Source organism: Lissotriton vulgaris, chromosome 1_2, assembly GCF_964263255.1.
Source record: "Lissotriton vulgaris chromosome 1_2, aLisVul1.2, whole genome shotgun sequence".
Taxonomy (NCBI): Eukaryota; Metazoa; Chordata; class Amphibia; order Caudata; family Salamandridae; genus Lissotriton; species Lissotriton vulgaris.
This window is the reverse complement of record NC_141686.1, coordinates 87502654-87517767: the sequence shown is the minus strand read 5'-3', so window position 1 is coordinate 87517767 and position 15114 is coordinate 87502654. Positions and strand designations below refer to the sequence as shown.

Below are 15114 nucleotides of genomic sequence, written 5' to 3'. Positions count from 1 at the left end.
TCATCTCCCGCAAATCATACACCCCGACCAGTCAGGCTTTATGCCGCATAGGAACACCGCCCTCAACGGTATACAACCTTTACAACGCAACTTTTACAACGACCTACCATTATAACGCAACTTTTACCACGCAAACTATTACAACGCATTGCGCTGGGGGGCGCTCTAGGATAGGGATTAGGTTAATTTACTATCCAATAACCTTCCCTACTATCCACGGGGACTGGAGTTGGAATAGTAAATTAAACTATTCACTATCCAGCGCCAAAAAGCATTATGCGTTGTAATGGTATGCGTGGTAAAAACCGCGTTGTAAAGGTAGGCGTTGTAAAAGTATGCGTTGTAACATCATACATCCCCCTCAACCTACGTAGGGTACACAGTGTGCTTGCCAGAGCTGACACATTATCGGAAAAGGCGGTCATAATGGCGCTTGACGCAAAGATGGCATTAGACATGGTGGAGTGGCAGTATTTATTCGAAGTCTTGCTACATATGGGAATTGGCCCTAAATTCGTGGCCGGGGTCCGGCTATTATATACTAAACCTGTAGCACAGGTGGTGGCAAATGGCCATATTACTCGAACATTCCAGCTAGGGCGGGGAACCCATCAGGGCTGTCCCCTGTCACCATTACTCTTTGCGATTGCACTGGAACCACTGGCGAATCAGATACGCTCAACCTCGCTGCTGAAGGGGATCACCTGGTCGGAGGCGTGGGAAGACCGCCTGACTCTGTACGCAGATGATATGCTGGTGTACCTGACGGAGCCGGAACGAAGTATACAGGCGGCGTGGACGCTGTGCAACGAGCAGGGGAAGATATCGGGGTACACTTTGAACTGGAATAAGTCGGAAATATATGTACTGCAAGGCCCGACCCCCACACTGTGCGAAAACTGCCCTCTAAAAGTGGCAGGATCCTCCTTTCGGTACCTAGGTGTCCATATTACAAAAGATCCGGCTGAGTTCTTTCAGAAGAACCTAGCACCGCCGTTGGATCGACTGAAACAGGACGTTAAATTCTGGGCGGCGCTGCCGCTGACATTGTTAGGCAGAGCGGCACTATACAAGATGATGTAATTGCCCCAATTTTTGTATATCCTAGAAAATACACATACCCAGTAGCCACGGGATACTTTGGGAAGGTGTCAGCGTTGATGGCCGGCCTCATGTGGAACAATCGCCCGGCACGAATAGCTCAAGCCAAATTACACAGGGGGTGGTACGATGGCGGGATTGCGTTGCCGAACCTGCAACTCTATTACTGGGCCGCCCAACTAAAACCCATTAACCAGTGGCTACATGCACCTCAGGAAGACCCAGCGTACAGGGCGGACAGGGAGCAATTGGGAACCAATAACATACTGGCACCTCTCTATGACCAGAGAAAAGTGCGCTCACTCACGGGGCCCACAAGGCTTACTGCATCACTGTGGCATGCAGCACAGGCAAAACTGGGATGGAAGGGGAAACTCACAAAACTCACCCCACTGTGGGACACGCGGGCCCTGGGTAACCTGAGACGCAGTAAGGGTTTCACGCTGTGGGACAACATTGGTCTGTCCACAGTGGGAGATCTGTGGGAAAAAGACACAGTGATCCCCTTTGACCAACTGGGGCAGCGGTATGAGCTGGGGCCCACGGAAATGTTTAGATATATACAGGTGTGACATGCTCTGCTATCAGCCATTCCACGTGGCACGAAAGTCCCAGAGGCATCTCCCCTCGAGGACTGCCTCCTCACGGACTATATGCAGGAGCGGGCGACGTCACTCACGTATCGCAAACTGATAAATAACCTAGCGGATCCAACGATAAAACTGAGAGCCAAATGGGTGGAGGACATAGGGGAATTGGACGAGTCCGAATGGAACGAAGCGCTAGCGTCGCCTAAGGAGGTGTGCATATCGGCAAAGTTTCGACTTTATACAGCTTAAAATCTTACATAGGGTGTACTATACGAGGAAGATGCTCCACACAATACAGAGGGTACAACATCCATATTGTCTTCGCGGTTGTGGAGAAGAGGGGACATTGTTTCACACTATCTGGGAATGCCCTCGCATTCGGAAGTTCTGAAGACAAATCATGCGTACCATATCACAAGCACTGGGGATATCCCTGGCTCCCGAACCACGGAAATGCCTGCTCAACGTATGGGGGCCTAATGACATTTCCAGACACGGACAACAGTGGTCCATGATAGGTATGATAATAGCTAAACGCGACATAGCACAGAAATGGGGAGCGGTAGATACCCCAACACTAACACAATGGTGCTCAAACATGGACAGGGTCATGATAATAGAGAGGACAGTATACACCAGTAGAGCGTGCCCACGCAAATGGAACAAGATGTGGACCCCATGGAACGTCCTCAGGGGGGACATATGTGAACCGCTGGAGGAAGAAGACACTTTGACATCAGATGAGGAGGGTGAGGACGACTAGGGAGAGAGATAGGGGGGTCAATGTAGGGACCCTAAGACATAACTAGACACATGAGTAGGAAGGGGAGGGGAGGGTGGGTGAACAATTGATCGTCATATGGAATCACCCTACCGTGGAGGAAAACTGTAACAACAAACTAAGTGGTCTTAGATCTGCTCACACAAAACAGACGCTTGGCGATCAAAAGCCGGATTAGGGGTGATACACCTGTTTCTTGTAGAATTGATGACCGAATGTGGTAACTTCATGTTCATATTGTTCATTGTTATAAAATACATAATTAGACCTACACGAATCCGCACTCTGATTGCGAACCAACTACACACGTAAATGTATAATGCCGCCGCACCTCCGGGTTGGCGGCACATAGGCTGTGTAATCAAGAACATACTACGTACATGAGATAAGGTGGCGGCCGGCCCCAGAGGTTGTAGGCAAGAAGCTGTGTACTGTCTGCAAATGGTAAATAAAGGTCTTTTAAAAAAAAAAAAAATCCTATAAAACAATATACTACTGGCCGGGAGCAATTCATACCCGGACAAAGTCGGGACGGGCTGCTAGTACTAATATAATAAAGAGAGAGCCCAAACCTTTGAGGCGGGTAATCTCAGGAACCACAGCAACAATCACAACACCCAACACAGTGTTGGAAAGGGCAGTTGCAGCAGAAGGACATAGGCTATGCAGACGCCCACCATATACATTTAAAAGGTAAAAGAACCGTGCCAGCAAAGTAGTCCCTTGTGGGCGTGTCTGCGTTGTGCTGTGGGCGTGGGGTTGGGGGGGGTGACAAACGCTGGGGGTGTGTGGTACGTTCCGCCCTTCATGCCATGTCTCATATCATGTGTTGTGGGCGTGTGCTGGGGGCGCGGGATTACGGAAAAAAAAGCGAGCGTTGTGCCCGATATTTCATTGTTTTTTCTTCCCAGGTTCTGTACATTCCAGCTCCGGGTGTGCTTGCCCCGCGCTCCCAGTGACGTGCACCTGCTTTACTGTATGGAGGTCTGGCATGGCGCTATTCCCAAGGGCCGGAAGGAGCGCAAACAGGGGCCATTGTGCAGGAAATGTAATCTCGCCTTAACTTCCGGTGACCCCTGAAGCGCACACTGGAGATTTTCCACTTCTGTTGCGCACAGGCCTCGCGCCACGCGCATCCGGACACAAGGCCCGACTCCACGGAAATAGCAAGAAAAGGACTATCCCTCCCCCGGGAATATGTGATGATATTCCGCAAACCAACATCCCGCATACCATCACTCCGCAATTTTTATAATGCGGGACTATTACTCCGCAAAGACATCATTTCTAAAACTTTTACAACGCATATGACTTTATCACGCATGCCATTATAACGCAAATGCATGTGTGGTAAAGTCATATACATTGTAAAAGTACATTATTAAAGCATCAAATATATGTTTGTATATATCTGTATTTATATAAATATATATATATATATATATATATATTTACACACATTTTTTTAATTTAATTAAAAATGTATTCTTTTAAATTGCATTAATAATATTATTTTTATTTATTATTTTATTTTATTACCCTTTACACCCTAAAAACTATTCCCACCCTGCTCCCTTTAAATACCCCTGCACCCCATAAGCATACTCCTTAAAATACCCCAACACCCTTAAATATTAACCAATCTTAACCCTATAAATATACCCTGTACCCCAAAACCCAAACCTAGCCCTGAACCCTATAAATACCCCTGTACCTCAAAACCCAAACCTACCCCTGAACCCTAAAAATACCCCTGTACCCCAAAACCCAAACCTAGCCCTGAGCCCTAAAAATACCCCTGTACCCCAAAATCCAAACCTACCCCTGAACCCTGAAATACCCCTGTACCCCAAAATCTAAACCTAGCCCTGAACCCTTAAAATACCCCTGTACACCAAAACCAAAACCTACCCCTGAACCCTAAAAATACCCCTGTACCCCAAAACCCAAACCCAGCCCTGAACCCTAAAAATAATCCTGTACCCCAAAACCCAACCCTACCCCTGAACCCTAAAATACCCCTGTACCCCAAAACCCAAACCTAGCCCTGAACCCTAAAAATACCCCTGTACCCCAAACCCAAACCTAGCCCTGAACCCTTAAAGTACCCCTGTACCCCAAAACCCAAACCTACCCCTGAACCCTAAAAATACCCCTATACCCCAAAACCCAAACCTAGCCCTGAACCCTAAAAATACCCCGGTACCCCAAAACCCATACCTATCCCTAAACCCTAAAACTACCCCCTGTACCCCATAAACCAAAACTATATCTGAACCCTTAAAATATTCAAACACACCAAAACATATACCTCAGTAATACAAAAACATGTACCCCTATACCCGTACTTACCTTATCTAAACTTTTTTTTAAAACATGCTTTTACCATTCATGCATTTACAACGAATTTCGTTGTAAATGTATGCGTGGTAAAAGCATATAAAATGTAATGCCATGCGTTATAATGGCATTGCGGAGTCATGGTACTTTCGTAATGAAAGTATGCGGAGTGATGGTATGCGGAAAGAAAGTTGCGGAATAATGGGTGTTTACCCTTCCCCGGTAAGTACATTGGTAGCACGGCGGCCCACATCTCGAGCAACATACTCATATTTTTTCACCACCCATTTGAAAAATGCACAGGTCTCTCTCATTGATGGCCAGCACCGACATACACTTTTAGACACACCTCCCGCCACAAGTTCTAGAATGGCGAACTTTAGAGCTGGGGAGCTACGTTCGAATCTCCGCATCAGCTCAACATCCTGTGATTCCAGGCAAATCACTTTTTCTCCCCGTGCCTACCACAAATTAATGTGTTCTTCTGTAATGTAAATTGTGCTCATGCCATGTTGTCGAGTTCGTGCTATATTGCAAGGAAAAATAAAGTAGGGAAACACACTACTGAACGCGCACTCTTAAGTGCATCAGCAGTGCACTGTGAATCGGAGCGTTTCACAGGCCTGTCACAGATAACAAATGCTATCAAAACGAAATCCTACAAAACAATATACTACTGGCCGGCAGCAATTCATACCCGGACAATGTCGGGACGGGCTGCTAGTCAGGTTATAAAGTTGGTCTAACAAACCTCATAACTTATCACTAATATTTCCTATAACAAATCTTATATACTCTACTACCTCACCTCAAATATTAACATCCCTTCACCTCCAAACATGCAATCTTCCACTCATACACCAATTCCAAATGCACTACCATTCACAAACAACTCTCAACTAACAGCACAACCAACATTATAACCAAAAAAGATCAGACTTCACCACCCTCACCTCTCACAAACCACATTCTCACAATCTCCTTCATCTAACAGCTTACTCACACAGCACAACTAATCACTACTCGACACCACACCAAACCAACTCATCCACAACTTTTATACCCACCCATCAGCGACTTTCATCAATTGTTGATTGTAGAGTACTAAAACCATACGGTCATGCTCCATTTCCACCCCTCATTCATAACCCTTCCACTTTCAACAAACAAAAAAGAAAGACAAACACCACCAATCACTCAAACTTCACATCACACATACTACATCACAACAGAACTCAACTCTGTTTTAACACATTACTGCAACAAAACCCTGCGTCCACAACTGCCTCACAAACACAATCTGACTCACAGTCTCGCTCCCATAAAGACCTCATTCAATCTGTAGTAAACCTATTTGATCAGGACGGCGAAGGGGAGGAACCTCAATCTCAGCACGATCAATTCAGCAGCACTTACTACCTCCTCACCTTGATATTAAACAATAGTGACGACATGTCCACAAAGATCACAATACGTAAGACCAAAGATAACCCAGACACATTCACCCCTTTCCACAAAAGAAAACGAACACATCAAAATTGTTTGCTTACGAATGTCTATTCAATGAGCAAAAATAAATAAAATATCTTTGACCTTTTGAAGACACAGAACCGAAAATACTGAAAACTGGTAGGGAAAAGACATGGCCAGAGTACTGCATGAAGCTATCTCCCTGGTTGTGAAGCCATTAAACATAACGTAGAAAGAAAAAACAGAGGTATTTACGGACACCATAATAATTACTAAGTTGGAAGAGGTAACTATACAAGATTGTGAAGCCCTTCTTTATAGATGCCAACCCAGACCCACTTTCACCTGCCACTTCCTCTCAATTTACGGACCTCCACCCATAAACAGTGATTTTACCGGTACTTTCTTGGACACAGTCTCAGCTCTATCAACAAGATTGTCCCATACCTACATTAGGTGACTTACACAGCTGGGCCCAGACTTACTAATGTTTTGCTGCAGTTTTCTGTCACTTTTGTAACTCTGTTGTACATGGGTGTGTGCATTGACGCATGGCATCCTAAAGTGTGCCACCTCGGGGAAAGATGAAAGCAGCTGTCTTCATAGATAAGGCGCTGTTCTGCTCTCTCCCTTTTACGCAGCTCTGTGCAGTAACTTTAGTTGGGTGGTTTATTTGGTAAACCAAATATGCCTTAATCAATTGCTATCATATCAGGTCTAAATGCACACAACTTACAACAGATCATCTCTGGACCCACCCACATAGCAGGTCACACATTGGAAATACTTTTGCCCAACATGGAAGTAACCACTAATCAACAAACCTCACCTTTACATGGACTGTGCATCACATCTTAATCTTCTCATTCAAGATCCCTGCTGAAACATCAACTAAAGCCCACCAACCCACCATAATCCATCGACAGTGGAAAAAAACTAGATATGCAGGTGTTAGAATCACACCTAACTGGATACAAGAAACTAGGAAACTCTTTGGAAAACTCCCTGAATGGATGTCCTCATCCTGTGACCTTTGAATTCCAAAAACAACTTTGAAAATGTCAATAGGAAGAAGTCTCATTCAATGAAAGAAGAGCTTAAGAGATTGGAGGCCAATTCTCAACACTTCAATACAGAGGGCTCAATGTACCTACACGGACACAAGAGAATGTACAAATCAAACACAAACAAGGCCAAATTAAATCCACCACTCAAGCAGGATCCTTAATGACAAATGCCCAGTCGAGGAACTCCATAACATTCAGAATTTCACAATCCAGAGGGCTGTGAAAACTCCACCCTACTTTTGCAAGACCATTTCTTTTGCAAGACCTTTTAAATAAGCTATCAAGGCATTATGTAAACAAAGCAGGCACACTAGATTCTTATCTAACAATCTATAGAAACCACTCTTTCCATACTATACTGCCAACAACAATCACAGCATATGATCCACCCCTATAGCACACTTCCAAGAAATTACATTCTTAGAATTTGAAGATCTACTAACAGCTCAGCTGGCTACTCTTCGGACCCTGCTCTCGACCCATATTCAAAAAGATCTTTCAATCAGAATCAGTACCTATCCTAATGAGAAACATTATCCACAAATCCTTCAAAACAAGAATTTTCACAGAAATATTAAAGAAGACGTACATACACCTACTACTTAAGAAGACCAACTTGGACCATCTAGACCCCAACAGCTGCAGAAGAAACACTAATATGTCTTTCCTTAGCAAAGGTATGGAAAGAGCAGCCTTTTGTCAGATTTCAAAATTGATGGAAGAAAACAAACTACTCTCAGACTGGCAAAGAAGCTTCTGCACAGGGAGAGGGCTCAAATCTGCCCAAGTCACAATTTGGAACAATTTTAAAACATATTCAACAAAAATAGTGTGGCTGAATTACTTCTTTTGGATGGTTCGGCAGCTTTTGACAAATTACACCATAATACATTACTTCTTAGAATGAAAGAAGTTGAGATAGATGGTATTACCCTCAATTGGATTTCCTCTCACCTAAACAACAGATCCTACCAGATTCACACACCACCGTTCTCTTCAAATGGATCTATTATCACACCTCTAATCTCTAACATGCATATGAAACTAATACTAATTCTTATAACAATTTCAGGCTCACCTGCTAAAACTATACAGATGACAAACAGATCATTCTTAAACTAGAAAACTCCATGGACATAGGAACATCACAAGTTAAGACCTGCCTCATAGCCCTAGATCAGGGGATGATGTCAATTCACCTGAAGTTGAATGCTTCAAAAACTGAAATACTGACCTGTGGTGATTGGAAAAATTACGTACTACATCTTTCTGGCCAGGGAAACCAAGACTTTGCAAAAACAACCCCACTAATGTGACAAATCTTGGAATTTTCTTTGACTCTACACTTTCCAATGATACTCAAGTGGACAGGTTATCCCAAACAGCAAATGAAAATACTTAGAGGCGCCTTCCCACCTCTTGCATTTCATCAAAAGGTACAAGCAACAACATAATTCTTGCTATCAAAAATTCAATATGCTGATGGACTATACCACAGCACTCCACTGTCAATGATCAGAAGGCTACAAAGAATCCAAATGTCAGCAGCAACACTTCTTATAAATGCAAATATAAAAACCCACATTTCCCCGGTCTTGATGGCTCTACACCGACTCCCAATAACAAGAAGATCCTCTTTTAAACTACTGTGCATCACACACAGCGCTATTAATGACAAAGGATCAACATTCAATCGAGATAACATCACCAAATATTCCCAATCCAGGAAGTTACGTTCCAGATTGGCGCAATGCCGCCTAATTTCTGATTGGAGGAATAAAATCGTTGAAGGCACTGCTATGTTCAGGCAGCAACTCATTGTTATTCCCCACCTGTAAAGATCAGAGCCATTAAAAACCACTTAAGAGTTCAGAAGGATGGTTAAGACGTGGTTATTTTACTCATACACAAAATATGTGTTGGTTGTTATCACGAGGTTTACTTATTAGTCTGCCGGTGCATCATAAGTATCTGGAGATATTGGGAGAATACACCGCAATCACTGTTCGTTGTGGTATGCTTCAACATTGGTGTTTTCTCTCTATCTGAGTAAGTAGGTGCCACTCAGATGAAGTAAAACACTGTTGGGAGTTCACAATAATTTGTTTTCTGTATATAAGCAGGAATCAAGGTCTCTGATAAAAATGTTTCAGGGTACACCTGAAAGATTTCTCTTTTATTTGTGGCGTACCCTTGGCATGGTTAAAATGTAGGGGTAGGATGTTTCCTGAAAACAATGTTTCATACATCCATATCGATTTTTTCTACATGTTTCGGCCATGTCTGTTGCCCATACGGTAATCTGACTTCCCAGGGCACGTGAGATCCCTAGCGAAACTGTAATAAGGCATAAAGATCTCATACCTGTGTTGACGGAAAATGGATTACTAGTAATATACATGCCAGAAAAGCATTAATGTAGAAATCTTCTTTTTTGGGAAGATCACATTGGACTAATGGTAGCACTCCAAAGTGAGCACTGCAAGTAGGCAAAATCGATAAGGATGTATGAAACTTTGTTTTCAGGAAACATACCACCCTAATATTTTAACCATACCTAGGGTACACCACAAATAAAGGGGAAATCTTCCAGTTATACCCCGAGACGTCTATCAAAGACCTGGTTCCCTGCTTATATCCAGAATTAATGTATTATTAACTTCCAGCAATTGGTTGAGCTCATCTGAGTGGTACCTACCTACTCAGAGGGGGAGAAAACACAAATGACCCTGTCTCATAATATCTAACCGTCTCTATTTTATTTACTTACCCCTCTTTTTTCCTCTTGCATTAACTCAGTCTAATAATTATGCCTAATCCCTACTATCTTAATATATCAGCATTTGAAAATGGAAAATCTTTATTTTTCTTAGAGCCCAAGACTAAACAAATAGCCAACTAATCTTCAACAATAACCAATAACCCCAACACAACCAAGGCAGATTACTTGTTATTGGCCAAGAACAACAAACCAGATGAAATACAAACCTGGCTCAAAGACATGAATCTAGATGCCGTCGAGCCCCAACATTCACTGAATGCCAAATCATTTGGCTTCACCATGAACACCAACCTCAATCTCAAAGAACACGTTGGCAAAAAACAAAGATGGCGTGGTACAAGCTCGCTATTCCGAAAAACATTAAACAGTTTTTTCCAGACAGCGACTTCAGAACTACTGTTCAAGCCGTGGTATTCATGCATCTGGGTGTTGGTAATGCCCTGTTCCACATCCTCCCAGGCTCCTCAGTGGCACACCTTAGGGGAATCCTGCACACTGGAGCACATCTCATTCAGGCTAGAAGAAATATGATCACATCATCCCCATCATTGTCGACCCTTGCTGGCCTGCGCCGTCTTTCAAACCAGCCGCATCTTTTACAAAGCCATCTCTGGTGTAAAAACATGAAGTGGAAGGTGCACACAATTAGAGTCCAAAGGAAGGATAGTGTATTGATTATCTTCTTCTTTATTTAACAGTTTTTTCAAATACAGGCACAGCCAACGCGTTTCGTTCCATTAGCCTTGTGGAACTTCGTCAGGGCGAATTGATTCAATTTTGGGATTGGAATCTATTCTGACCCACGTTGTGGATCGAACAGCAGCTGATTCTGGGTGTTCAAAGGCATGTAACCTTCGTGCATTCAGAGAAGGTGTTCAAACTGGATACGAGTAGGTAAGCCCAGTAGATGTTCCCATGCTATATCCAGCAGTGTTCAGAGTATAAAAGGACTGGGTATAAAGATTGTTCAGGGTAGTGCGGACATTCGCATGAAATCTAGTATTCGCAAAGACAATCTCTTGCTCTTTTCTATAATGTCAAGCTCCGGTACGGGCATAAATTGAAGATGAGGAGGCCACCGGTCCGTAGTAAAACCCGGTGTTCGTGGTAATAACCACTGAGCACCTGCAGTCGGGTGCTCCAATTTCGTATGTCGTCTCGTGGCGGCGTGGTGTAAGACTGCAGACCGTTTCCATGTACGACTCACGGGATCTGGAACAACATCCCTGTGTCCACCAGGACATCCCCAGCACTGCTCTTATTCAGGAAAGAGTGTAAAACTCACCTCTATAAAGAACATTTAATCGCAATGCATTAATCGTCCATAACCCAGCCTCCTCTCCTAATACGTGTTGACTTTATGCTTGTTGTTGACCATGCGCAGCACGACTCTGACTTTTAGGTTGGTTTCCACAATAAAAATGACCACATAACAAACTTACACACATACAACCACTGGATTAACCAATAACTTTGGGCTACGGAGTAACGCACTACCTGCCGCAAAGCATTTCTGTGCCTTGTCAGGGGCAGCAAGTGCTACATAAATTTGACACATAAAGAAGAAGCCCAAATTTACCAATTTTTTTCCAGTGCTGAGTTCTGTAGTCCCACTGTTGCCCTTCATTCATGATGTCCCATGTTGCTTGGTGACCACACCTTTAGGTGACTACCAGCGCTAAGAAGGCTAGTTGGTCTAGGGGGCACGGATGTTTAACAGTGCTATGAGCTTGGCATCCAGCAACGTGTCATCTGAAAGGGCCGTCTATGCTCGCTCCTTCTTCTACTGAATGCGCATAAACTCAGGTAAGCTCTAAACACATATGTAACATTATCACCTGGGCCTTCAGGCCCATCAACCAAGCACAAATTAGAGTCAAAGCTGGGCAGCCTTGGCTTGGAAATCTTTTATATTCAACCATCTTTGAAAGCTCTTTATATAGACATCTCTTTACCTAAGGGAAAACCAAGTCGGAGAGAATAGCTTTAAAAATATTAGGTCACGTTTGAATTTTTAGAGAATAACATGGTCAAATGTCTTCTGTGCTGCAAGACCCAAAATTGCTAGTGACAATCCAAAATATGTTTATGGGCATAATCTGCTGTGTTAACCATCCTTCTTATGGTATGTTTGGTGTTTGGGAATATGACCCATCAGGCTGGGAAGGGCGATGGTGAGTTAAATGGGTTCAAGTCTTTTTTGCAAACATTTTTTTAACGTTTTTTCATTGTTTTGAATAATGCCATTAGAAGTGTGTGTTTCGAAAGAATGTTTTCCCAAAGATGTTCCTCATCCCGTTTTAATGTTCTTGTGGTAGGAAATTCTTTCGCGCTGAGGAGAAGGCGAGCATTTTCACCATGGACCACTTCCCTCTGTGGTATCGCCGAGCGGCTGAGCATCCTCCCGGGAGCTTCATCTTCTTCATCTCCACCAATGATAACCCAGGTATGTTGTGATCCGAAGAACACCGGCCTTCTGCAGGCAAAGATGGCGGCCATGAGTGGCAAAATGGCGGAAGGTAGAGAGAAGGGCGTGGGACACTCTCCTGTTTCAGTAAACCCACTGCTCTCTTGATGTCTCACTGTCCGTAAGAGACGGGCATGAGGCAGAAGGGTCTTTCCTTTTAATGAGGGTTCATGGGGTCAAAGGTTAGAAATCAGAGTTTTTTTCCAAAACATTTCACCTTTGTGAGTGATATGATCCTGTAACCATGATGGGTTACAGGTTATGGCATGGCTTGTTGCCTTTTTCAAGCCAATTGACTAGTATCTTTTTAGTGACAGTGTTAAACCAAGCACAAATATACAGATGCTGCGGAGAGTAGCAGTGTGCATTACGTACTCACTGCAGATATAATTTGAGGCATATGGTTTTCACACAACAATTGTTTACGTGGGCACTGAATGAAGTCTCCTATAATACATGGGAGTCTGCAATCCCTGTATAGAAGCCCATCTCCAATTTCGTTATTATAGTAAAGTTGTGACACCTATCTTATCCTGTAATAATAAAGTGTAGTAACTGCTCAACAGTCCTACTTTTTACAGCTGAGTTGTTATGTTGTAAAGCCTGCGGCCAGAGCCGGCAGCCAAGATGAAATGCAAGTCTCAGAGAATAATTATGACAACCATAATTTAAACAATGAAAACAAGATTTTTTTCCTACTTCTGATCTGTTTGTCTCAATGTCCAGTAAATATCAGAAAGAAGATATTTATGGCAACATGTTTGTTTTTGTCAATGCTGTTGGTGATTACCAGAAAGACAGAATTTCTCTGCATGTTTATTATCATTCTGAGCTACTGTATTATTTAAATCTAACTTACATTAACCTGATTCGGATATCTCTTTGCAACACATTACTAACTGCTAATGGCATGTTCAATTTTGAACTACAGATTCTACTTTTAACCTTCACATCGGCATACATCCTATGTTTTTCATACGAAAGAGCAACACACCAAGGATTTAAGCGGTTTGTGGGAATAGTGATGTTGTGACCATGTATTATAAGGAATAAAGCAACCCCTACCATATATTAAAAGGCTAGTGTAAGTCATCTAGGAGTTCCATGATTTTATAAATCAACTAGGTCTTCGGCCTAGTTCATCTATAGGGTCACTGATCTCTTCTGTTGCTTACACTAATCCTACAATATACAGCATAGGGTATACTTTATTCCATATATCACATGTGAATAAGAAATAGAAAGAGAGTGATAGAAACAGCAATTAATTTTGTGAACTATGTCAAAATGCACCAAAGGTGAACGATTTACATTTATTATTATTCTGCCCAGCATACGGCAAACCAAGGAATAAATGGATTAAACCCATCTGCCATAATATGAACATTAGAGGTTGCTTAGAGGCAGGAAGAATATTAAAAACAGACACATCTCAAAAAATAGTTTTTAGTGTCGGTAGGTTCTTATTTAATGTGAGTCTTATAAGGGCTAAAGTTGGATTAAGACTGTAATTACACACATCCACTTTATGGCCTTGACGCTAAAAATAAATTACAAATTTATTTTTTCACAAATAAAAGTATTCGAGCTGGTACGACTATGTGGTAATAGTACAGAAATGTTAAATAACTGCGCACATGTTCAGATTAGAACAATAAAAAATTACTTACATGCATAATTCACTTATTTTTAAACTTTATGCCTAGGTTTTAATGTTCCTAAATATTTTAATAGTATTTTTCTTTTGGCACGGTAACTGTATTACTGACTTAGACTTACAGCCCCTACCATGACGAGGTGTTATTACTCATATATGAAATTGTTCCACTCGTACTATACAATTGTATGTGGTACATTTACATTCACATTTATATTTATGATGTCTTTTTTATGGTTTTATTACGAACCGACATAAAGAAAGAATTTGAATAAGAAACAACAGTAAGATATCAGCAGAGATGGGGGATAACCATGCACTTCCTATAGAGCATGCATGTGACGTGAAGAAGATGAAAACATTTCTAACTGTGACGGATGCATTTGTGGGCTATTCTGGTCAGGAGGCAACATCCATCTCATGTGACACTCAACTGAGTCCTCTGAATGACTTACTTTTTCCAGATCATAACCCCCCGGACGTTGACCCTCCAATGCCCACTGCTGAGCCGAGCATGCCCGACGAGTGGCGGCAACAGGGTATCTGTATATGGACTCAAAGAGGCCCTGCGGGGTGCCTTCTTCATTATAAAGGGCATCTCACCCCATCAAACATGGCACACCTCACACTCCTCTACCCTTGCTGCCATCGCGCATGTATTTCATGGCACGACATGGCATGTGCATGGTTCATGGGCATACTCTGTTCTGTGAAGCACAGCAGCAGCATGTGATTCACCCCTTGAACATGTGACGTCATGCGGACGCCTGTGTATGAGTACATGGGCGCATACAGTCATCTTTTTGCCACTCAGCCTCATTTTAAATTTTTTATTTTACGTGGTTTTCTATAATGCGGA

At 42.7% G+C, this 15114-nt stretch overlaps 1 protein-coding gene across 1 annotated transcript in view; it reads left to right on the top strand.

Annotated features, from left to right (window-relative positions):
• Nucleotides 1-15114, top strand: part of LOC147733967 (voltage-dependent calcium channel subunit alpha-2/delta-4-like) — a 961982-nt gene that overhangs the window by 529832 nt on the left and 417036 nt on the right. Inside the window, exon 25 of the mRNA XM_086952873.1 lies at nt 12450-12577. Within this exon, the coding sequence (XP_086808999.1) occupies nt 12450-12577 (128 nt within the window). The remainder of the gene's footprint in view (nt 1-12449; nt 12578-15114) is intronic.